Source organism: Zeus faber (genome assembly GCF_960531495.2).
Source record: "Zeus faber genome assembly, chromosome: 17".
Taxonomy (NCBI): Eukaryota; Metazoa; Chordata; class Actinopteri; order Zeiformes; family Zeidae; genus Zeus; species Zeus faber.
In genome coordinates, this window is record NC_137204.1 from 20,606,294 (window position 1) to 20,631,194 (window position 24,901).

A 24,901-nucleotide genomic window follows, 5' to 3' on the forward strand; every position below is an offset into this window, starting at 1 on the left:
CCAGCTGCAAGCAGCGATGGGATATTATAATACATGCCCTTTGTTTGGGGTCATCGCATTAATTATTTAAGACATGGCAGATGAGATAAATAGCAAACAAAATCTAGTTACTGTATTGATCATTGGCATGCTATGATCAATCTCATATTGGATGCGCATGCGCACACGCACGTGCATGCGCACACACGCGCGCGCGTGCACACACACACACACACACGCACACACACACACACACACACACATCTAATTTGCCTTGCCTTAAATAATTAATATGATACTTTAAACCAAGATGGGAATGGCACGTTCCTAAGAGTGATTTTGATATGCAGAATATCACACGGAAAAATCAATGTGGAACAATTTGCAGGTGGACATGAGGGGAATTGCGACTATCAGTGGCCGTCCCCTATTCTCAGTGTTGCAGGTTTAAGCATGTTTCAACAATAAATATCCTTATCCCTTGTTTTTTTTTCAGACCCTACCAATGTGCCAATCATACAAAAGGCGCAAACATAAGCGCAAAGTACATGCCTATTTACACACAATTCCAGTGTCCCGTCTCATCCTTACCATCAGAAAGCCTGCCCATAGCCCTGATTTTGCACAAACGTGCCATTGTCATCACTGGCTGGCCTTGTGACTCAGTGTGACCCGCTGCATTAGAGCAGGGGGGAACACACCCATTGAGTTCAGAAACGCTAAACACAGGCTGTTATCACAAAAAAACATCCAGCCTACTGAGAGCTCACCCCCACCCGCCATATAGCATCTCAACAGCCCACTGTTGGGCAAAAGGGGAAAAAAAGAACACTGGGTATCATTCATTTCCATGCTGAATGGGTACTGTACTCAGATATATACAGATAGCAGCCTGTGAATTTAATGATTAGTCTTGAGAAAATTGAAATTAAATCCACAGGATACAGTACAGTATTATAATGAATTTCAATATCAATTTTGACACATACGATGGCCCTGAGAGCTCAACACTTCATCAATGTGACAACGCGCACGCAGCGTTTGGAAAGGGCGCCGCAAATCCCGACGTGTCGAACCAACCGCATACCCAAAAACGCTTTCAAAATTCAAAAGACACAGCCGCATTAACGGGAAAACACAAAGGCAAAAGCCACAGCACCGATTTATCTGCAATGAAATATGTTAAACCAAATGACTTTGTGTCTTAATCATGAATAAGAATTTATACAACCTTATAACCTGTAGTAATAACCTGGAGCCGCAACTATCACCGGACCAATCGCGCCACGCGAGAGACCGCCAATTCTCCATCATCTTCTAGAAAAAATAGATATTTTACATCAACCCACGTTTTTTTATTAAAGCCGTTTAAGTGCGATGTTCCAGAGAAAACTGCATCTACCGGCTCCGTGAGTCTTGGGTCCTTCGGGAACAATTTGTTCTTTTTGACCGTATCTTTAAGTGAACGGAATGAACCGAATCCTCCCCCAAACTATTTGTTTGTTGGAGTCTCCGCCTTCCGCCGAAACCCACCGCTTTAGTTCTTTTGGTGCCTTCTAGTTGTTCATTGGTTCCGTCTGATGCTTTGTTATTTCAGTTTGTGCGCTGCAAAGCGTATTGTGCAGACGTTACATGTGCGTGATCCCGCCCACACTTGGCAACATCGAAATTTGAGTCGGGGTAAACGTTCATTAAAATATTTTTATTTAATATTGTTATTTTTAAAAGTTTTGTTCAAAACCGAACGGAAGATTTAACTGTGAAATACAGGAAGATTCCATACTTTATGGGACGGGTGGCAACCTTCTTTTTCCCTTTGATTGCTTCATAGTATATTAATAAACCGTCACCGATAATAGAGGATATACTTTTTAATTCACTTTGAACTGGACCAAATGGAATTCTATGCCATTGGATTTATACCGGGACCCTTAAGAGCACCACACGGTCATGCACGCTTACATGTACGAGGTCATATTATTATTATTTATTATTATTATTAGTTATTATTATTAGTTGTTATTATTAGTTATTATTATTATTATTATTATTATTATTATTAGGGGCCCAGCCCACCCTCCGACCTCACTGTGGACACAGCGGACTCGGAGCGACCCACGGTCCAGGTCCCATGGCCTTGGGCGGTGACTGGCCTGCCGCGAGGGGAGAGCACAGTGGATCACCTTTACTGCATTGTACAGGCCTCGTATCACAGTCTGGATAACCGACGCTGAGACGTCATATATCAGCCTCTGAGAGGAGATTGGTATTACCCCAAGCGTCACAGTGATATATAGCAACAACAAACCCTTGTTTACAGCCACACGCAGATGGCTGATTTTTCTAACTTACACTGCGTTTCACAGAACCTGGAAAACTGTAATACGTACCTTAAACGACTAAACCGGACCCAGTGTTTTGCTGCCTGCAGCTATATTTTTTATTATTATTATTATTATTATTATTATTATTATTATTATTATTATTATTATAAGTTTTTTCGGCCGTCTTATTATTATATTTTATGTCGACATTTCCACCGTGCGCGTCCGATACCCTTGTAGTGTGTGCAAAACGCAGCATTTTCAAGTACGATGATATTATTACTATTAATATTTCAGGAGTGGGTGAAAACCTGGACAATTTGGTTGTAAATATTGCAAACCCGGGACATTTTAGTGTCTTTCGGATACCTGACCTGGGACACAGCCGGACGACCCCAGACAAACCGGGACTTCCATAGTTAGTTGTCACTGTAGTTGAAAGTCTCGTGCTGTAGTGCAAGGTAGTCAGAGAAAAAAACGAATTAAATTAAACAATGGCCACTTGTATTTCCAAAATAATATACCCAGACCATAATTGATTTGGGGGGTGGTGGGGGGGCAATGAAGTGGAGTGTCAAACTTGCTTTAACATTGTTATATACCAGCAGCTGTGCATTTGTTGTCTTCACATGTCTATTTGCGTGCGTTTCAAGTTGCAGCGCACTGAGCCCTCAGAGCCACCGTACTTACAGGTATGTTAATGAGTTCTCCGAAAAATCAGACCTGGGTTAGGAATTTTAATTCAGAAAATAATAATACTCAAGTCCAACTCATGATTCAAAGTAATAAGTAGCATTCATCTAAAAAGACATTTGGGGGAAAAGGGGCTTTATGACCGGAAACGATGAAACAACATTCAATAAAGTCAAACGATTTACTCACGGAAACGCTACTGTTGGGATGCATCAGTGAAAACAACTGACTGTATCACACGAGGCCTCGCTGCATCTCGGCGTAATGTTTTAATGGACCGCTTTAAGTAGGGAGATCAGCAGGGATTGTTTTGCTCGCGTCGCGCGGCGGCTTCACGTCCACAGCGGTGACGCTCAAGGAATGCCAGCGAGGAAGAAATTTTGTCGAAATTGTCGAAAGCTATGCCACCCGTGAACGAAAACGCGCGCCATATTTAAGCAAAAGTTCCTTAATTTTTCATAATGCATTGTAAACCGCCGGGCACCGGATATCACTGTCTGTGACCTACATCTCATACGGGTCTGACGTAGGATGGGGTGAGCTCATGGTAGTGACTCACCATACGGCAACGGGCCTCCATCTAGATTGAAGTATCACATCCATTTCGTTCCCCTCAGCACTGCACGGTAAAAGCTCGCCGAAACAATTTGGACGATGCGGGTTCTTACTTAACGCCGGCGCTGTGTATTTTTCAGTGGCGTCACATGACTCGGCGCTGTCCCTCGGGAACGCTGCCTGGCGGCCCGCGGCGGAGGGACATTGATCCGCCGGCGCCGCTGGGAACGCGCTACAGTAGGATCGACTGTCCCGCTTTTGTCCCAGATTTCGGGAATACATGCAGCGCGCGGCCTATAAGGCTATTTTGAACCGCTGGACGGGGTTCGCCGAGATCGCCGTCATCACAATCAACATCATATTTGTTGCTGAAAACACTGTTTCCGGGGGCAGCGAATTAACTCGGAGTCGTTTGTTCCTCATGTTTCCCTGTGTGGGCGGCGACGTGTAATAAATATGATGTAGAAAAACTCACGACGTCCACGATGTCGAAAGCCAGCAAAGCTCGGTCGGTTTTATTCCGCGTTACCTATTATTATTTTTTTTTAATATTTAATATTCAGTCTATAGCTGGGTAAATCATTGGATAATACCACGTAATGCGCTTTGAGAGCTTAGCCAAAGTGTTTCCAACGGGGACGGGTTGGGATGGGTTGTAAAAACCTCGCGCAAGTGTTTCCAACTTACTCTTCTTTGACTTTCAGTCGTCCGTCTTTTCCCATCACCGTGAGTTGAGAGGTGACGTTAGAAAGTCATAATAAGAAAAAAATAAATCACTTCCATTAAAGAAATCTGTCACTATTCAATTTTGTGATGCATTTCATTGATATAATCGTGAAATTAATTCCTTCCCTTTGCACGGAAACACCCACTTCAGTGTCAGTTTTATATATTGTGATGGTTCCTACTTCGAAAGTCACCTTTGCCCCCCAACCCAACCCCCCTCATCACGTTTATTAAAATCGCAGAGTGGAAAGAGGTGAGTGTGATTCTCATGGACAAGCAGAATATTTAGGTCACGTGTGGCCCGTCAACCATTCAGATGTTAAAGTGGAAACCAGGATTCTTGGTGCTCGGTTCTGGAATTCATACATGGAAATCAGGAATTTCCCTGACAATTTCTTTCCACTGCAAAACAAATATTTTGTTCAATGTTATGATTGGCGGAAATACGCAAAACAAAATCGTGTATTTATAGTTCTCCCTAAATGAAAGAGAAAGAGCTTACTACTTGTATTGTATTCATATTCTTGTACAAGCTTAAGGTATATACTGAACATGTGTGCAAATAATTGCGGTATTTTAGTGTCAAGTTTAAAAGTTCCCAAAGCGTAAAGACAGAAGTAGAATCGTACCAATACCCTGCTCAAATATAAATAAATTAGAAAAATACTGTATATGTTAACAATGTATGTAATATATGAAAAAAAACCGCAAGTGATATGTTAAATAACAACATTTAATATGAGGTACTTCACTATGATATGATAATATGAGTTAAACAATGGTCATGAGGCACCACTTAGTACTTTTGGCCTTGAATTATCTACATAACGGTTGAATTATGCAGATCATTTGACAATTTTTCCGGTGACCAACCTGCATTGCTCCATCCAAGTGACATGGTCAAAAAATGTTTATATGTTGTTACTTAAAAAAAAAAGCAGAACTTTGCATTCTACTCAGAAGTAAGCCTCTGAGCCCATTCACTTCAATGTAAAAAAAAAAGCACATACTCTATTAAAATGACTGTGCAACCAACCAGGTGAGGGCAACCGTAGCAACCTAGGGATTCAATGCAGACAAGAGTCCTACCTCCCTGGTTCCACCCACACATTGAAACATATGAGGATAATACAGATGAATGCTTCTGTCCTGATATTAAAAGTGACAGCTTTGAATCAGTGACGAATATTTTGCAATATTTTTGATGAAAAAAAATAAAGAAAAATGCATTGATTTCTAGTGTGTTGTTAAAAATGTGATATTTCATAGTGGAATACACACATTAATATTGTTAAACATATCGATGGTTTAGTCCAAACCAAACATACAAACTTTAAGCCAGAAGCATTTGAATTTCAAACATGGAATCACAGCTAATTTTAACTCATTTTAACTTGGTAATTGATACGTAAATCCTACATGTAGCATATTTATCGTATTACAAGAATACAAAACCATTAAGGAGCTGATGGTCCAGAAATGCACATGACCTCCTCCTTAAGTTAAACCATAATGGTCGCTTGGTTTTTAATTATGGACGATGCATTTGGACCAAAGTTTAATCACCTGTTCCAGTCAAATTATTCAATGCATTCACCCCCCCCCCCCATTCCATTACAATCCATTACAATCCAATCCAGTCCAGACCAGTCTAATCCAATCCATTCCAATCTGTTCCTGATTAAATTAAACGTAATGTAATTCAATTGACTTTATGAATCAATACCTCCCAAGACGTTTTAGGATAATCGCCCTCAAAAATACAACTCACAAAACATAGTGTAATGAAACACATCCACAAGTGATCCACAAGCGATTTAATCATTGTGGTCTTGCAGTGAGCCTTGTTAAAGAGTCCAAATCATTCCTTTAGCTGTTACAATTTTAATACCGTGATTCCATGTAAGTAGTATCCAAGAAGCAATACACTTCACTGTCCTATAACGGCGCACATAAGAGCCTTGCATCTGATTGTCACAATCCAAAACCCTTTGGGCATCTGAAGACCCTTGCCATGATAACTGTCCTCCAGAACACAGATGTGGAAGGATTGCTCGGCGCTGATTATTTTCCAATTTCTTTTGCTGCATGCGTTTTTTTCCTTGAGAATTAAGGACTCCCGAATAATTTCGCTGTCTGTAGATTTAGGATTTGGTGCATGCCGTTGATTAAATGTGCTTTAAAAAAAAAAAGTCAACATCCCCACCCAAACTATTTTTTATTTTGGTATTTGTTTTCTCCCCCTGCGTGGCATTCGTGCGGTAAAAGCCACGGAAGACGACCGGAGGCAGTCATGCTTATTGAGCACCTCACATTTTTGGATGAGTTTTGTTTTAGTACATTCTTTATAGCCCAGTACCGATTCACATTAGTTATATTTTGCCATGACGGCCCCTCTGAAAAAATAAAATAAAATTCTTGAATATGAATGAATAAATACGCGGTCCTTGCCGCGCTCGCAACGGTACTTGTGCGAAGAATCACACGGATTTTAACGCTCCTTCGCATCCCCGCACGGCCCTCGCTGGACGTTTAAGGACACCGACTAGACGCTCTCGTGTCCCCGGTAACCTCATCCCGCTTGGGAGCTGGGGGCGGGGGGGGGGGGCGCACACAGTTTGCGGCAAGCGTTCATAACTCGCCACAGGAACCACTGCCAGGGCTTTGGACCAGTGGATGAATGAAGCGTTAAAATAAAAAGTGATAATAATAATAAAAAAAATAAGCACTGCGCAAATTATCCCCTGGCAACGTTTTGTCTCAAGGAGAGTTAAGGGTGAGTGAGAGCCGGAGAAGCCACCGAAACCTCCGGTATGCGACTTTTTACATAATAATAATAATAATAATAATAATAATAATAATGATAATGTCGTCAATTAATAAAAACTGCTGCCGTCGCGGGGTTTTGTCAAGGCTGACATCATCTATTTGTTACGACAACAACAACAAAAAAGGAACGCCCCGCCTGGCCGACCGCAGTTGGACGGAACGACCAAACGTCCGAGGGCGAAGTGTTCCCGCTCAACCCCGGGGGGCGCGCCTGTTCGGGCGGCGCGGCGAAGTCGCGTCCGACCCCGAATAAGGAGCCTTGTTTCAATTATGAACACACCTCTCCGGGTTGGAACTTCAACGAAACGCCTTTTTTTTTTGACTGACGTTTTCAATGGACGCGTTGCGATCGGCGGCTCCCCACCGCAAACGCTTTCGCAGCAGCCCTGGCCCCAAATGAGCGTCACGCAACGGCCGCCCACAGCGTCCGTCTGAGTTATGACAGAATTTTACAGTCGACTTAAATGATTCATAAAATCGGGAGACGCCATTTCGAGGCCATTTTTTTTTTTTTTTTTTTGGGGGTGGGGGGGGGGGGAAGACTGCAAGACGAATCCATCAATCTTCGCTCCCGCGGACCGAAGAACGGGCGGATCGAACGCCGTTCCCTCCCCCGTCCCCGTCGCTTTTCGCACGCGGTGTTTACAAATCCCGACCGGCTGGAGGTTAAAAAAAAAAAAAAAAAAACACAAAAACCCCTCCCCGCGCCTCTTGCCGTTCGTTAAACACCGCTCGCCGTATCTTATTTCTGGAAATAAAACACGGCTTCGGTGAGCTGACCCTCCGCGTTGAAACATAAGACCCCTAACGGCAGCGCGGGGATAATGCTGCACCATCGATCCCTGTACAATAAACACAAGGTGGTGATAATAATAATACTAACGATAATGTCAGTGGAGTGTATTATGCAGCGATTTGAGTATTCTCACACGCGGGTACTAGGTACGTCAGACACACGTTCTACCAATTTATTCAACTCTTAACTTGATGCTGGCTCTTGGATTAAAGGGTGCTTTTTATTACTCAAGTCTATGGCGAATCAAAATGACCTCTTCCTCTCACAAGATTGATGGAATGAATGGCGTTTTTTTTGTGTGTGTGGATTTAACAATACACTTACAACCACGGGCACGGGGCCGCGTCTACGCACGCTCGATTCGGCGAACGTGATTGTAATTCATTATGTAGCTGCATAGTAAATAAATAATCGGGGGTGAGCACGGCGGGGGGGGGGAGAGAAAGATGGATGACGAGCAGTTGGGTTTGTGTGCACCAGGGGCCGTTAAGGGATTAAAAAAAAAACAAAAAAAAAAACGGCAAGAGAGTGACAGCGATGGTCTCCCCCACCCCAACCCCCCGGCTATCGCGTTACCCCGGCTCCCGCGACGAAACGAGCCTGTCCCCGCCGCACCGTGCCCCCGCCGCAGACGCGGTATTGTGACACCATAGCTTGTCCGTGACGGGATTTTTTTTTGGGGGGGGGGGGGGTTGGTACGGGGAGAACGCCGCGGAAGACGCCCAAGTGCATGTGAGACACTGAGGGGAGGTAGGGTGTGCACTTTTGTCTTTGCAGTAATGGCTTCTTCGCCGGTACGCCGCCATGTGACACCCCTGCCGTAGGACGAAGTTTTTTTGTTTTTTTTTTGCCGTGTTTTACTGATGGAATACGGTTTTGCAAACCCGTCGTGTGCGGTATAATAGTCCATAAAAAAAAAAATCGACGTAAAAAGAGGTGCGTGTGCATATTGTACTGACACGCGGATCAACGCGATCGACGTCAGATGTTTTCAGCGCGTGGAACAACGTCTTCCAGATGGTGCTCGTCCGGTGACAAGATCCGGTGTAATATTCCCGTCCGACCGCTAGTCGTTCACTAATGTATAGTTTGTTATCCCCTGACGTCAGTGTCGTTTATTTGACGAGTCAAATTACGGAACAAAGTAATGATAAAAAACAAAACAAAAAAAAACCAAACATAAGTTTGTGTTTGGGCGGCTGAGGACCTGTCTAATGCGATAAATAAGGGATGGAATTTTATATTAGGAACACATTCCAAAACCACTCTGATACGGCATACAATCCTTTATGAAATGTTGAATAATTACTCCACCCTCAATTTGCCTCGTGTCAGCGGTTATTTGACTTGATCGTTTTTGCTCTCAAAAGAATATTGACTTTAAATTCAGTTTTGTGTTGTACTTTCAGGTAAGGTCCAATAAACCGGCCATTACCCGTTACATTACGTCACTTAGCAGACGCTTTTGGTCCAAATCGACGTACAATAAAAAATAAAAAAATTCACAGTATCAAACCAACATTACTTTTCTCTCTTTGTTTTCTGTTATGTTACAACTTACCGCTGTTTTCACTGCCCATGGGAAATGTACAACAGCCATTGTAACGTTTCATAACAATGTACTGTGTTGTACAATATAGTATGGGAAATGTCCTAAATCCTACTTCCACAGCAATAACCCTAAGAGGCGTCACGTCAAATGAGCAAAAGTGCAAGTGCCGCATTTTTGTGAAAAGGGGAAATTGAAATGCGTTTGCGCGCTGTTTAATGTGTTTTATAGCCTCTCAGAATCAGTGATGTGCATTAACCGGTTTGGCTGGCTGTGCCATTTTCAGAGGGCAGTCAGGTGCCTGAAGCCAGGGAACATTGCTCTCCACTCTGTTTGTGTTGTGATGCTTTGTTATGGCTTTGTTCTGCTCTGTTTGTCCTCTCGGTCTTTCAAGGTACGGATCTCGGTTTCTGGGCGCCGGGTGTTGCGCTTTCCATTACTCGATTTCTGTCTCCCTCGCTTTTCTGACAGGTCCAAGGAAGTATAGTACCCCGATAGGAAAAACTAGGCCACGGCACGATTTCACATCTGTTACTCAGACAGCAGCGTACAGCCGGCATCAGTGTGAATCTATTCGTCACACCGGAGTGCGCCGCAGTGAACCTGCCTTGGCTTTTGAGGATTTTTACGGACAATGGCGTGCTTATTTATGTTCAGGAACATAAGTGTTCAACTTGTATTCGGTTAAAGTAGAACAAATCGAAATAACTTTGTAAATGGTGCCCCACAGAACAATAATAACATAAAAAACATAGCCCTGATAGAACCACCTGTTTTTGACAAAATGTTCTTTATTTTATTATTGTGATGCAACGTCTCTCGGTTAAAACAGAAAAATACACAGATTTATTAGGAAAGAAGGGGAACCATTTAGGGGATTGACAGTGATATTAAAGACTGAGAGGCACCTGCAGGCTCGAGCCGGTTATTTTCCACTGTGATAGTAAATAAACATTACACCCGATGTCAATTTGCTGCACAGCCAGTGGTGCTATAACGCAGAGGGCGGGCGGAGAGGGGGGTGGAGTGAGTGGAAAGAGGAGGGCAATGTTGGTCAGGGTATAACACATTCATCCTTTATCCTGCATATGTTTCCTTTAAAACCTCTGGATATCTCTTGCGGTTTGCTCTGGCGGTAGCGTGTATGCATTTGACCTTGTGTGTGTGTGTGTGTGTGTGTGTGTGTGTGTGCGTGCGTGCGTTTGTGCGTGTGTGTGTGTTTAGAAAGGTGTGGTAGGCGTGGATTAGACCTGCTGTGGTATGGTCTATGGTAACACTGGACTGCCAGAGGGCTGCAATCTGTCAGGAACAGAAAACAGGGGTCAGTACCAGTCTACAGAGGAGGAGAGGCAGGACAGTTGTTAGTTTGAGATACAATGAAGTGTGTGTGTGTGTGTGTGTGTGTGGGTGTGTGTGTGTGTGTCTGTGTCTGTGTCTGTGGCTAAGTTTGTGTCTTTAAGCGAATGCCCTGCATTGTCCGTTGGAAGTAATAACCTTTTGATCTCGACAGATAGTAGTATCACACTTAATAACGTCTCTATTTCTGGCAGACTAATGACGACCAGTGTTTCGGCTGAGACGTGATGGGGCTGCTCATTAGTATCTTGACTTTCTACTTACGTCCCTCCCATCTCTTTTGTGTCGGCAGACTTGAAAGACCGCAGTTCCCTGACAGACGCCGCCTCACAGAGCGGGTAGGGCGACATCCACCAGAGCCACCGGACGGAGTCGGGCGGAGACGTGTCGGGTTGCGGTGGCCAGACCAGGAAGAGGAAACTCAACAGAACCATGTGGGAGGAGAGCAAGAGGTTTTTGCCATTCACAGGCACCGAGCCCAAAGATTGTCTTTACTGACACAAACTGTAGTTTTTTTTTTTTTTTTTTCCCAGTCCTCCTCCAGAGCCTTTCCTCAGGGGGACCATACCCTGCTATGAATCCCAGCTCCCTTGGCCTCAGAAGGCGGTCATACTTCAGTGACGGACTGCGTGCGGGCATCCCAAAACCCAGGGTTCTGTCCCCACAGGACTCGCAGACTGCCGTGCGTCGAAGAGAATGAAATACTCTTGAGTCGCTTCCTCTCCGCAGCGGCTTATTTATCTCATCACCGCGGCGACAGGTTGAGGAATTTATCCATTTCTACTCCCGAAAAAGTCCCCAGCACAAGTAAAAAATCCCTCCGCCATAAATCGGCTCCCATCTTTCCCCCCTGGCCTCCCTGGTCACCCTCTCCATAAACCAATTAGCGTTGTTGTTTGCTCCTCCATCTAGCAGCACGTTTTCCTTTGCTGCAACCACGTGACGGAGGACCATGGGATGCCGTCAGAGTTCGGAGGAGAAGGAGGCTGCGCGGCGCTCCCGGCGGATCGACCGCCACCTGCGCTCCGAAAGCCAGCGGCAGAGGCGCGAGATCAAGCTCCTGCTCCTGGGGACCAGCAACTCCGGCAAGAGCACCATCGTCAAGCAGATGAAGATCATCCACAGCGGAGGGTTCAACCTGGAGGCCTGCAAGGAGTACAAGCCCCTCATCCTGTACAACGCCATCGACTCCCTCACGCGCATCATCCGCGCCCTCGCCACCCTCAAGATAGACTTCCACAATGCTGACCGTGCCTACGACGCCGTCCAGCTATTCGCCTTGACGGGGCCGGCGGAGAGCAAGGGGGAGATCACGTCGGAGCTGCAAGGGGTCATGAAACGTCTTTGGGCCGACTCAGGGGTCCAGGAGTGCTTCCAACGTTCCAATGAGTACCACCTAGAGGACAACACCGCCTACTACCTGAACGACCTGGACCGCATCTCCGCCGCCGAGTTCATCCCCACGGTGGAGGACATCCTCCGCTCCCGCGACATGACCACTGGCATTGTGGAGAACAAGTTCACCTTCAAGGAGCTCACCTTCAAGATGGTGGACGTGGGGGGACAGCGCTCGGAGAGGAAGAAGTGGATCCACTGCTTTGAAGGCGTGACGGCAATCATTTTCTGTGTTGAGCTAAGTGGCTATGACCTCAAACTCTATGAGGACAACCAGACGGTAAGAGGAGCCACACACACACACACACACACACGCATACACGCACACACACACACACACACACACACACACACACACACACACACACACACACACACACACACACACACACACACACACACACACACACCCCACTTCATTAGGTACACCTGTTCAATTGCTTGTTAACACAAATAGCTAATCAACCAATCACATGGCAGCAACTCATTGCATTTAGGCATGTAGACATAGTGAGGATGACTTGCTGAAGTTCGAACCGAGCATCAGAATGGGGAAGAAAGGGGATTTAAGTGACTTTGAACGTGGCATGGTTGTTGGTGCCAGACGGGCTGGTCTGACTATTTCAGAAACTGCTGACCTACTGGGATTTTCACACACAACCATCTCTAGAGGGTGACAGAGAATGGTCCGAAAAAGAGAAAAAATCCAGTGAGCGGCAGTTGTGTGGACAAAAATGTCAGAGGTCAGCGGAGAATGGGCAGACTGGTTCGAGACAATAGAAAGGCAACAGTAACTCAAATGACCACTCGGTACATCCAAGGAATGCAGAATACCATCTCTGAAAGCACAACACGTGGAACGTTGAAGCAGATGGGCTACAGCAGCAGAAGACCACACCAGGTGCCACTCCTGTCAGCTAAGAACAGGAAACTACAGGAAGCTACAATTCGCACAGGCTCACCAAAAATGGACAATAGAAGATTGGAAAAAATGTTGCCTGGTCTGATGAGTGTCGATTTCAGCTGCATCATTCAGATGGTAGGGTCAGAATTTGGCGTAAACAACATGAAAGCATGGATCCATCCTGCCATGTATCAGCGGTTCAGGCCGGTGGTGGTGGTGTGATAGTGTGGGGGAAATTTTCTTGGCACAATTTGGGCCCCTTAGTACCAACTGAACATGGTTTAAACACCACAGCATACCGGAGTATTGTTGCTGACCATGTCCATCCCTTTATGAGCACAGTGCACCCATCTTCTGATGGCTAATGCACCTCAAATTATCTCAAACTGGGTTCTTGAACATGACAATGAGTTCACAGTACTCCAATGGCCTCCACGGTCACCAGATCTCAATCCAGTAGAGCACTTTTTGGGATGTGGTGGAACGGGAGATTGGCATCATGGATGTGCAGCCGACAAATCTGCTGCAACTGCGTGACCAAAATCTCTTGAGGAAGGTTTCCAACACCTTGTTGAATCTACGCCACCAAGAATTAAGGCAGTTCTGAAGGCAATAGGGGGTCCAACCCGGTACTAGCAAGGTGTACCTAATAAAGAGGCCGGTGAGTCAATATATATACAGTATATGCCATAATAGTAAAAATTGCAAACCTGGCCATTAAATACATAAATAATTCTACATTCTGTACTACTACTTGGTACTATTTTGGTATATTTCAAAGAAAATACCAAAATAACTTCTGTCCCTGGAATTAGAACTTATCAGAATTTGACTGTAAATGCTCCTTTGTGATCACAAGGCTACGTACGTCACTTGTTACTATTATTGACTACTTTTCTTCGTGACTCACTCAAGATTTTAGGGGGAGTCTTACACAAGTCAAGTCAAGTTGATTTATATAACTTTTAATCCCAGCACAGTTTCACGGCCGTTTTCACAGGCCGTTTCCCATATAAATCAACGGCATCCCCTGGCGTCAACTCCCACCAGGCGGGGAATAAAAACAAAAAACTCCAGGAACTCCCATACGCTGTTCAATAACTTTATTGTATGGATACAAGTCAGCGCATACTACTATAATCATCAATTTAATCATAGTGTAAACAATCAGAAAGTAAGGTGGTAACTAGGCAACAAGAAATGCACTACTAATGATTAGAGTTTCCTGTCTGAGAGTCAAGAGTATGAAGATATTATATAACTATGTATTATCAGAAATTCACTTCTTATTTGCAGAAATTTGAATAAGACGCTTTATCCGAGTGTACTTTTTCGAAAGCTTCTCAAAGGAAGCAAAGTTTGTTTTGCCTTGTTTTTAATAGACCATGTAAATAAATGTAATTTTTCTCAGTAGGTAGTAGGATTTGCAACATGGTCATTTAGTTGATGTATTATTAAGTTTCATGCCATAGGTCTGCGTGAAAGGATGGTTTCAAAAGATAGAGCCGAAGAAGGAAGCAGTGTTGTCAATCTGCATCCTGTCTGCGCGGGGAGGCGCGGAACTACTAAGCCCTTGTATTAATTATCATTTTTGTTCCAACTGAACGTAAAAGTTAACTCCTCAAAGAAATCATTCGGCGCTATTGAATACGTTTTAATCCCTTTTGTCTCAAAAATATCCGAGTACCCGAATATCAGAGTTTACCTTATCCAAACTCTGATGTTGATTTCCAATGTTTTCGAGTGAGCCTGCGGTAATACAGTAATCTAAAGTTGTCTTGATATATTTTCATCGACATAGATACAATATATTATTAGGTTTTATTCTACAAATACACACAGTTGTAGTCTGACTAAATAAAAATAAAGACTGGGGCTTCTATATTATTTATTGTTTGAAAGTAGCAGGAGCAGTCTTTTACACCTTTGAAAGTCAACCAAGACATACTGTATTTACAGATGATATTGCCATATCATCAACAGATACACCTTGGTGCCAAGGCCTGTCGGGAAGACGGGAAGTCAGGTTTAATGTCTGCAGGCATTATTATATTAGGCATATTAAGCATTACTTAAAGACCCTGGAATAATGAGAAATATAAAAAGTTTGTAATCTTTACTGAAATGTCCGCATCTGCCGCGGCCTGATAATGAACGTACAACACAAATAACACAGGATGTACATTGGACCAAGTTAGAACATGAAATCAATTAGTTTCTTTAGTTAAAAATAAACTCAGAGGAGAGAAATGCAGCGTTGTGCTAATTGAGTTCACAGAATAAAGTGTGAGCCTGTACCTGTGAGAATTAGCAGATTGTTAAGGCACCGTGCAGCTGTGGGAGTTCACAGGTGCAAAAAAAAACAAAAAAAACCCATACTTGTACTTCCTGCGAAGAAGGGGAAGGATGTAAGATGAAAGGTGTCAGGAGTGAAAGGGAAAAAGCCAAGCGTTGTAACGTTAACGAAGCGCCGTTGCAACGGTGTGGTTCTCTGGGCAGGAAATGTATCTAGAAGTAGCCGGCGCGGTTTCTTCCTCGCTGCTTGGACTTTTTAGGTTATTTGGGATGAAAAAAATATACATTTCTTTTTATTTTTTGTTTTTATAAAAGAAAATCCCATGTTTGTGTTTAATTTAAAATGAACAATTGAGGTGAAGATGGATTTGCGTGTCAGTAACTTAGATCTCAGGCGTGTCAGATTTTGGTTATATGAGACATTAGCGCCGGACCCCGACAACCTTGGGGCCAACCTGCCTGTCGGCAGGCCTGGATCCTGTATATACTACCTTCCATTTGATACACCTGACACGTCACTCCCACGGTGGAGACTCTCTTCCCTCCCTCTCTCCTCGGGCTTTGCACCAAATCTTCACTGAAAAGACGCTAAGATAGATCATCTCGGTAAATTCAAAAATCTGTTCATTTTTTTTGAAGATATTGCATTTTAATCTTTTTTTCCCCAAATCAGTCTGATGCGCCGTCGAATTAACTGGTTGCCCGGGACTGTTGACTCAAACACCTGGGATCTAAGTTACTGAAATTCTCAAAAAAAGGACAAGATGACAAGAGTCAAGCAGCCAGCTAAGAGTGGAAATGCTTGATTTACGGAAAATATAATGACCGTGAAGCAAGAAATAATGATTTTGAGATACCTTGAGGATAGTTTAATCCACAAAACAAACACCAAATGTTCTGCTGCTGCCATGCTTGAATATTGGGAGGAAAAAAAGTGACTGTGTGAGTGTAATCAGGAAATATAAAATCGCTTTGCATTTTGAGTGTGGACTACTACTGTACTACTGCTGTTATTTCAATATCAAAGGCGCAAAAATTTCAGCTAAAAAACATCGTTTTTAGGAGAGAGAAGTGGATCCACTGTCTGAGGCGTGACAGCACATTCTGGGTGTGAGCGGAGTGGCGATGACCTCTTGAGGCCAAGCACACATTTTCTTTTATAGTATCTGTAACCTTGGGAGTGCAAGGCCCGCCATAAAGCTCTCATTGACCGGGACCGAGAGGGCAACCGTGAGGCAGCCTGCTCCTCCTCCTCGGAAGTGACAATTAAGGTTTTTACTCATCTGATTTGGACTTAAAGGATTTATCATTTAATATGCAAGAATAAAAATAACTTTTGAAGGCTGGCACAATTAAATACGTTTCATTATATGTAATCGGTATTCTTGAGTTACTCCTGTAAAATATATGCCCATGTTTACATGATTAGTATGTGATTCAATTCCAATCCAGTGAAATTTCAAACAGCCATGGACTTCCAACATCACTTTGGTTTTGGTATTTGGAATGATTCGGAAAGCATTGCCTATGCTCGTGTTACTGTACGGTTGTTTGCTGGAACAAAGTAGATACATAGAGAGGGCAAGAGAAAAGTTATGTTCACTTTCACATAATAATAATAATAATTATAATAATAATAAAATAATAAAAAAATAAGAAATAATAATTTCTGTAATTTCAGCCACGTTGCTTAGTCTTGACAAAGCACAGTCCCTTTAAGAGCTTTGTGTCTAAGACTCTGGTGCAAAATGCGCTTCAGAAATGTCCAAAAGCAAAAGGATCTACGAGGAAGCCCCTCTCTTTTTGGACAAAGACAGGGCTAAAACTTCAATTAATATTTGTTTTTGCATGATGGCAGCAAATGGTTCAAGTTGGAAATTAGAATTCTTGCTTTTTGTTTTGATCCGTTTATGATAGAACAGTGCTCCATCTAGTGGTTTAGAAATTACACATTGTAAGCTGTAAAAAATACACAGCAATGATGATTCATCGATTCCTGTTCCTGTACGAGCATGAGATACGTTGCCACGTAGTAACGTTGAATATTGCGGCGAGACCAAGTATTACATTATTCATTTGTAGGCTGCGTATGCCTATTTACAGTGGATCCATAATGCATGCGCCAAATCAAATTACAATTGGTCCATTCATAAGATTCAAGAGGTTTATTTGTCACATACATATACATACGTTCATACATATATGCAGTGAAACCGGAGATTACGCACAATAAGCTCTAAAAATACAAAAATGCGCATATAAATCGTTGAAGTTATTACAAAGGTTTGAATCACAACAAGATGTGGTAAACGAGCTCACGAGCGGGATGGGCCTCAATTTATTGACGAAATGATTGGGGTAAAATGTTGTGTTTTAAAAATGGCCTCTCTAGAAAGCTCTAATGTAAACCTCCAGCCTGCACTCGTTATTCTGCGTGGATCGAGAAGCCGTCATGTGCATTTAACGTCTCCCAAATTGCAGCAAAGATTTAAGAATCATGTCATGTCCTCTCCCCCTGATGGATGTTCACTCTTCATCATTCCTTGATCCCTAAAGGGCTCGACAGTGACCGCCCACTTTTTGAACGGCTCCGTTTTTTTCCTGGAAGTGAATTTCCCCATTAAGCTCGCACCACCGATGCTTCAGAAAATTCTCGTATAGAGAGTTTTAAGCCTGGAACCAAGCCAACCGACCACGAGCTCAATCGTGACCTTAAAACATTTGAATCGGAGATAAATAAAAAAATGAAATGGAAAATGGAAAAAAAAAGGCAAAGGTACAAGACTGTGTGCATAATTATTTTAAGAGTAGAGGAACTACTCCTCCCATAAACCATTGTGAATGATACCTTTTGAACGACTTCCAACCTTACGATAGTTAAGTGCGCTTCTTCCTGAACTTGTGGCAGTTCCGCCTGCCGCGCGCCCCAAGTGGCTTTTCTAGGTGCCCGAAGCAGAGACGCAGGCAATGAGGGTAAAAACACACCGGTTTATTGCAGAGAGTGGCCAGATGTAACAAGCCGGGAGCAGATGGGAACATGACATGCGACAAGGGCTCTCCCTGGGTGTGTGGGGATGGGTGATTTTCACCCGTGCTCATCGATTGCGCCGATGAACAACAGGTGCACAGCCACCCCCTGCTCCTGGGCCCAGTTAACTAGAACCGAGGCAGGTGTGGCTGCGTAGATCACACCACCCCTACACCACATCATCTTTGTCATTATTATAGTGTTTATATTGTTAATAATAGTGTTGTCATTTTGTGTCGCGTGTGTATATATAGTGTTTCAGTTCAGCGGTAGCAGTAACACACTGGCCGACAGTGACATTGGCAGGGGCTGTAAATATTTCCATGGTAACAGCGAGCTCCACCAATCAGAGACGTCGCCGTTACACTTTAGGATTGTGGGTGGTGTAGTACCTCTCCATGGTACCGCAAATAAAACGTTTTTTTCTTCAAACATGACTGATGTCACACTGACTTGGGGGGCCTGTACAAGAGCATATACCATCGTTTCACAATCTCACAGCTCGTGGTCATTCAACTTTGGATGGTGACGACATTATGCCGAATAATCAAGAATCCTGGAGAATATAAATGGGCAGTTTCACTTCCCAGAAACTCGCTGTTGAGCTCTATACGCTCAGATCCACAGAGAAAGATCAAACTTCCTCCTATTATCGCACACATGCACACGCACACACACACACACACACATACACTAGTGTTGGTGCGCTAAACTGCAAGGGAGAAATATTACTCCATGGAAATCGTAGTACAATTACAATTTTTCCTCCTCTTTCCCTGATGCAGTTTTTTTTTTCCCCCTGTCCCATCCCAGTCTTCATAATGAATTGGTTGCCGTGGTTACCGCTGCCTAGCAACAGGCCAGTCAAATGCTCCTAATCCTGGGCTGTTGACAGTGAGCTGTGACTAGGGAAAGAAGGATGAGGAGGAGGAGGAGGAGAGGGGGTTTGTACAATGAACAACAGCAGCGCAGGAGAGAGAATAGATGAGAGATGCATGAGCGCGTGGACCCCGTGTGCGGTACCGTGTGCGTTTGCACGGTTCCACGGGTTTGTGCGCTCCGGCCGGGGCTGGACGCTCGTCGGGGAAAATCTATTCGTGCAAATGCGCGCATGTGAAAGTCTTCTTTTATTTTCATAGCAGCGCACCCCACCCTGTTGTGCACATCTGAATCCAAGTGCAGCACGGCCGGGGGAAATGCAGGAATGAGGAGCAGAGAGATTGGGGGGGGGGGGGGGGGATCTAGATGTAGAAAAAATGGCGGAGCCATACAAGCGATCCCAATTGATTATAAATGCGGACAGACGAGACATTAAATTAACTTTAACTAGTTCAAATGGAGTCACTAATGAGGGGCGCCTCAATGCATTTATTTGTATACGTGGTTTAAAAGACAACATTGGCATTGATTCGAAAACCTCTCATTAATACTTAAGCTTAATTAAGGCCCTAGGTCTCCAGAGGACTCTGGGACAGGAACTGGCACCGCAGGGAGGCCATGGTGCACAGAGAATACTTCTGCCTCTGTGTGTGTTTTTGTGTGTGTGTTTTTGTGTGTGTGTGTGTGTGTGTGTGTGTGTGTGTGTGTGTGTGTGTGTGTGTGTGTGCGTGTGTGTGTGTGTGCGCGTTTGTTTGTTGGCACGCGCGCGTACGCAATCTTTGCTCGATCGCCCGCGTTTGAGCCCGCCCACCTATTAATAAAACACTGACTGTACCGTTTATGGGATGGACGGGCAAAGCGTTTGGCAAAATCTCAGCGACTTACCCCTCCTTCCCTGCCCTGCTTTTTTCCCTTTGTCACCTTGAGAGGATTGGAGGAAGTAAAACACTGGCATCTTGAGACCTTAAGTAAACACTTATCAGCAGCCGTCCCCAACGCCAGAGGTTGCTGACGTGCACAGAGAGGAGACGTTGTGTATCACAATGCGAGCACTTAACCAAGTGATTTGGTGGAGCGGTTTTGAGTTTGCTGACCGTGGCTTTCCACATCTGCTTTTTAGAAAACACAGAAAAATAACTGTCAAACATTTTAACAATGTGATATAATCCGTGAAATGCTAATTTACAATGTTATTTGTGCATTTCCTCTTTTTTTTCTCCTCCACTATTTCCCTTTCGGTATCTTTTCCAGCCTCTGAATAGATCTTGTGATTTGCTCGCACCATGTTGTTTTTTTAACCTTTTAAAGAGCAGGCTGACAACCTCCCAGTCACAAGCTACTGGCTACACACCACATGCCTGAAGCTTTTCCCGACCCGCCCACCTTCTCTTGCTTTTTCTTTTACAAATGCACAGTCACACACAGGGGCCAGACATAAAGACAAGCACACAGACAAAACACACGGCGACCCAACAGACAGGAGCATTCAGATTTTACACATGCGCGCACGCACGGACGGACAGACGCACGTTCAGCGTGATACGTTTTGTGTGATAGTGTGGGTTGAAGAACATACAGTAATGCCATATGAAAGGCAAACCCGTGTCCGGCTTCCATTTCAGGAGTGACATGCTGTTAAGGCTCAGACTTGACCTGAAGTTTTGTAACAAGCTTAAAATATATATTTTTTTTCATAATATTATTGAAACATTTTGACTTTGCTGGGTTATTTGACCGGAATTACTTTGTGCTTGGAAAAAAAAAAAATAATAATCCTTCATACACCTCATTACAAACACCTTATTATTGTGTCAACAGTAAGTGGAGGGGCGGGTGAAAAAGTCTTTTTTTTTTTAAATCAAATGTATCACCAATATTTTTTATGTACAAGTACTAATTGGACATAAATTCTGCTGTGCCCGATATATTAAATACCTGTTCCATATTATGATCCCAGGAGCCTCCTTTTGCTCAGGCCTGTCACATACACAGAGGTGGATAACACCCTGACAATCCAGTACCACGCCTCAATGCCCCTTTCAGTATCACTTATGCACATTTTTAACTTGGAGTACAATTACCACAACGTGGGAAGCAGCTCAGGAGGTCCTTCTGCATAAAGGCGGTGACACCGGTGACCTCAATAATTACCATCATATATCCAAGCTGTCCCGCCTGTCCGAAGCCCAGGAATCACTATTTAATTCCCCCTGCTCTGAGGTTAACTCTATTCTCAGAGATCAGGATATCAACCTGTTCGAATATTGTGTTGCATGCTGTTGATTTGGTTTTTGACGCTGATCGCCCTCTTGTTCATTAACTTGCTTTCATCTGTTTGGGTGCTTCCGCTTATAACTGATTCGACGAGTAACTCCCTGGAAGAACTTCAGACTTTACAAGATCTCGTAATTAAAACTGCCTGGATCTCTTACATCTTCAATTTAGTTCAAATGAATAATCATGATGACACTAGATCGCAGGATTAGTGAGCTCTCAAATTAGTTGGATTAGTGAGTTCTACATTCCAACACTGCATTGAGGAAGACAATCCGGTACTATACAGTACGCATCTTGCTGCTAGAATAAAATTCAAGTAAGAGGTATAGTATGTATAGTAAATATGGTGTGTATATATATATATATATATGTGTATATTGTGTATACCGTGTATAGTGTATGTAGTACATAAAGTGTATATAGTGTATATAGTATATATAGTGTATATTGTGTATATAGTAGATATAGTGTATATATAGTAAGTAAAGTGTATATAGTATTTAAATTAGGGTTGCGTGATGAGATGCTTGATGCTGAGACGCCGCGGGATTGGACAATACAGACTGGTCAGAAAGCTGGTCGTTAGTCCGAACGGTGGTTAAACAGGTAGGTCCTTAAGTGCGGAGTACCTGTATACATAACAAAATGGTAGAGGTTTGATTCCGGTACACACCATCAATCAATCTTATCTTAAACTATATTTTATACATTGAAGTTAACAGTCTGAAAAGCACAAACAGCGTTAATGTACCGAACAGGAAAAAAAATCTAATGCTAATAAAACATCAGCCTGTAACTTGCCAGGAGAGGGCCACAGTGCGATACTTTGTAAAAAGCTTCACTTCCAGACTCAGTCCTACTGCCCTCGCTGCCATCCCTTCCATTCTGAAAGATTTAGACTATATGTTATGTAAGAATGTCACGCATTTGTCGTAATTTTCCAGTCAATTTTGTCAAAATTGGCCAATTACCAATGAACAGTTCATGCCACAGTCCGTCTGAATGAGTCTCAAGTCCATGTTGACATAACAGAGGAACCATACCTTTGGCTGCTCAAGTGAAGATCTGTGAGGGGCCCTGCAAGACATACTGCAAGCCCTTATCTGGATGCAACTGCATGGTCCCATCTTGCTTTGAGCGTACATGAATGGGCTGTGCTTTTCATATAAAAAAAACAATTCTAAGCTTACACTGCTTGGGTCAAGGTAAAAGCAGAATTCTCATAACCCTTAAACTATTTTATTATTATTATTGGAACGGTCTGATGACACACACATACAGGCGGTCTCATCACAGGCACACACACACACCACCAGCACCTGCTTTGAACACAACCCCAACACCCTCCTGATTACATCCCTCCTTTTCTCCCTCATTTACTGCCACTGATTTAATTAACTCTGTTTTTTTGATACATGTTGTCGTTTGATGTTTTATGTTTTTCTGTGTACATGTTGTTGTTTCTTACACTTATATTTTTCCATATACATGTTGTTGTTGGGTTCTACGTGTAATTGTCTCACCCGTGGTGATTCTCCCCCTCTTGGAGTAGTGATTAGTTGTTTATAGACCCAAACATGGTAAAATCGTTCTCCAAAGAGGGGGGCTGGTGGCGGTTCTGTGAAACAAAAAGCTGTGCTCTTGTCGTCTCCCAGGCCGTCCACAGGACAGAGTTATTGCAACAGTTCTTGATGATTTAAGAATGAATAAAGAGTTGCATTGCAGGTTGAGAAGTTAAAACCACTTGCAGACTAACTCCGTCCTATATGCAATGGCAAAAAAATGCTCATTGTATGCCCAGCATACTGACAGCACAGGTTAAAAATTGTATTTTATTTTTTTTAATGTCTGATGATCCCCTCTTCTCTTCTTCCATTCTATGTCCGTCCGCAGAGCCGCATGGCGGAGAGCTTGCGTCTGTTTGACTCCATCTGCAACAACAACTGGTTCACCAACACGTCGCTCATTCTCTTCCTCAACAAGAAGGACCTGTTGGCCGAGAAGATCAAGCGCATCCCCCTGACGGTGTGCTTCGCCGATTACAAGGGTCAGAACACCTACGAGGAGGCGGCGGTGTACGTGCAGCGTCAGTTTGAGGACCTCAACCGCAACAAGGAGACCAAGGAGATCTACTCGCACTTCACCTGTGCCACCGACACCAGCAACATCCAGTTTGTGTTCGACGCCGTCACGGACGTGATCATCCAGAACAATCTCAAATATATTGGCCTGTGCTAGGACCAGACCTAGGGTGGGGAGGGGAGGGGGAGGGCAGGGCCGCTCGGCCTGCCGTCGGGCCCGCCGGTCAAAAGGCTTGCCAGCCCGGTGTCGGTCATTCTCTTTGAGGAGGTGCAACACAGAACAGCAAAGGAGGTGAGGCGTTGAGATGGGTCAGGGACGGACTACACAGATTCAGCCGCTTCGTTTTGAAACGATAAGGTCCGATGGTTAACGGTCGAAGACGGGGTTTTCTACCCAATGTGTTTGCACTGAATATATGAGTATGTAGAGACACCCAAACACATGCACACAACATCCTTATGTTTTCTCACACACAATAACTTTGAGATCAACGGTCAAGCACTTGTTTGACGTGGAAAACGCTGGAAATTTAAGACATCTAACCAGATACCTGCTCAGACTGAGTGGTAGACGTTTTTTTTGTTTTCTTTTCTTTTGGCAGGTTTCAGTTACTTTTTACCCCATAGGTTATTTCATTTGCCTGGGTCAATTAATGCTGTTTTAACCGGAAGGATTTTTGACAAAAATCAACACTCTCATAGGAGTTTCACCCTAACAAAAGGTAGAGCGCGAGTCTGCCTAATGGTACAGTTGGAAGACTATAGTTCTGGGAGACTTGTCAGTAGATATGATGTCACAAGGTTTTTTTTGCCTAAAATATAAAAATATAAAAGATAAAAAAAACTGCCACACAAAAAAGCTAAATATAAATGCATTTTTACACACTATTGACTCTGTTTTTTCCTCTTTTATTTGTCTGTTATTTACTTTGGGGTTTTTTTAATCATTATGTCTGTCAAACCCGCCATTTGAAGCAGGCCTCTGACTTACAGTTTGAAGAGTATTAAGCTCTATTGAGTCAATTGTATTCGTAATGATCATTCCAGTTTCCAGCAAAAGAGACAACAAAAACAGTGCCAATATCAGTGTAAATAAAACAAGATCCCATCCATTATGTTACATTTTTTTTCCCCTCCAATTGACAAATACATAAAAACATGCATGATTTTCTTACGTTGGGATATTAATATATTTTCTTTGGGATTCCGTTTTCTTTTCTTAGTTTAAGTAATAT

General features: G+C 43.5%; 1 protein-coding gene across 1 annotated transcript; it reads left to right on the forward strand.

Annotated features, from left to right (window-relative positions):
• Positions 1-11,759: 11,759 nt before the first annotated feature.
• Positions 11,760-23,823, forward strand: gnaz (guanine nucleotide binding protein (G protein), alpha z polypeptide; the record flags this gene model as incomplete). The annotated part of the gene is made up of 2 exons (XM_080017773.1): positions 11,760-12,482; positions 23,479-23,823. 2 exons carry the CDS (start codon positions 11,760-11,762, stop codon positions 23,821-23,823), a joined length of 1,068 nt encoding a protein of 355 aa, XP_079873899.1.
• Positions 23,824-24,901: the final 1,078 nt, after the last annotated feature.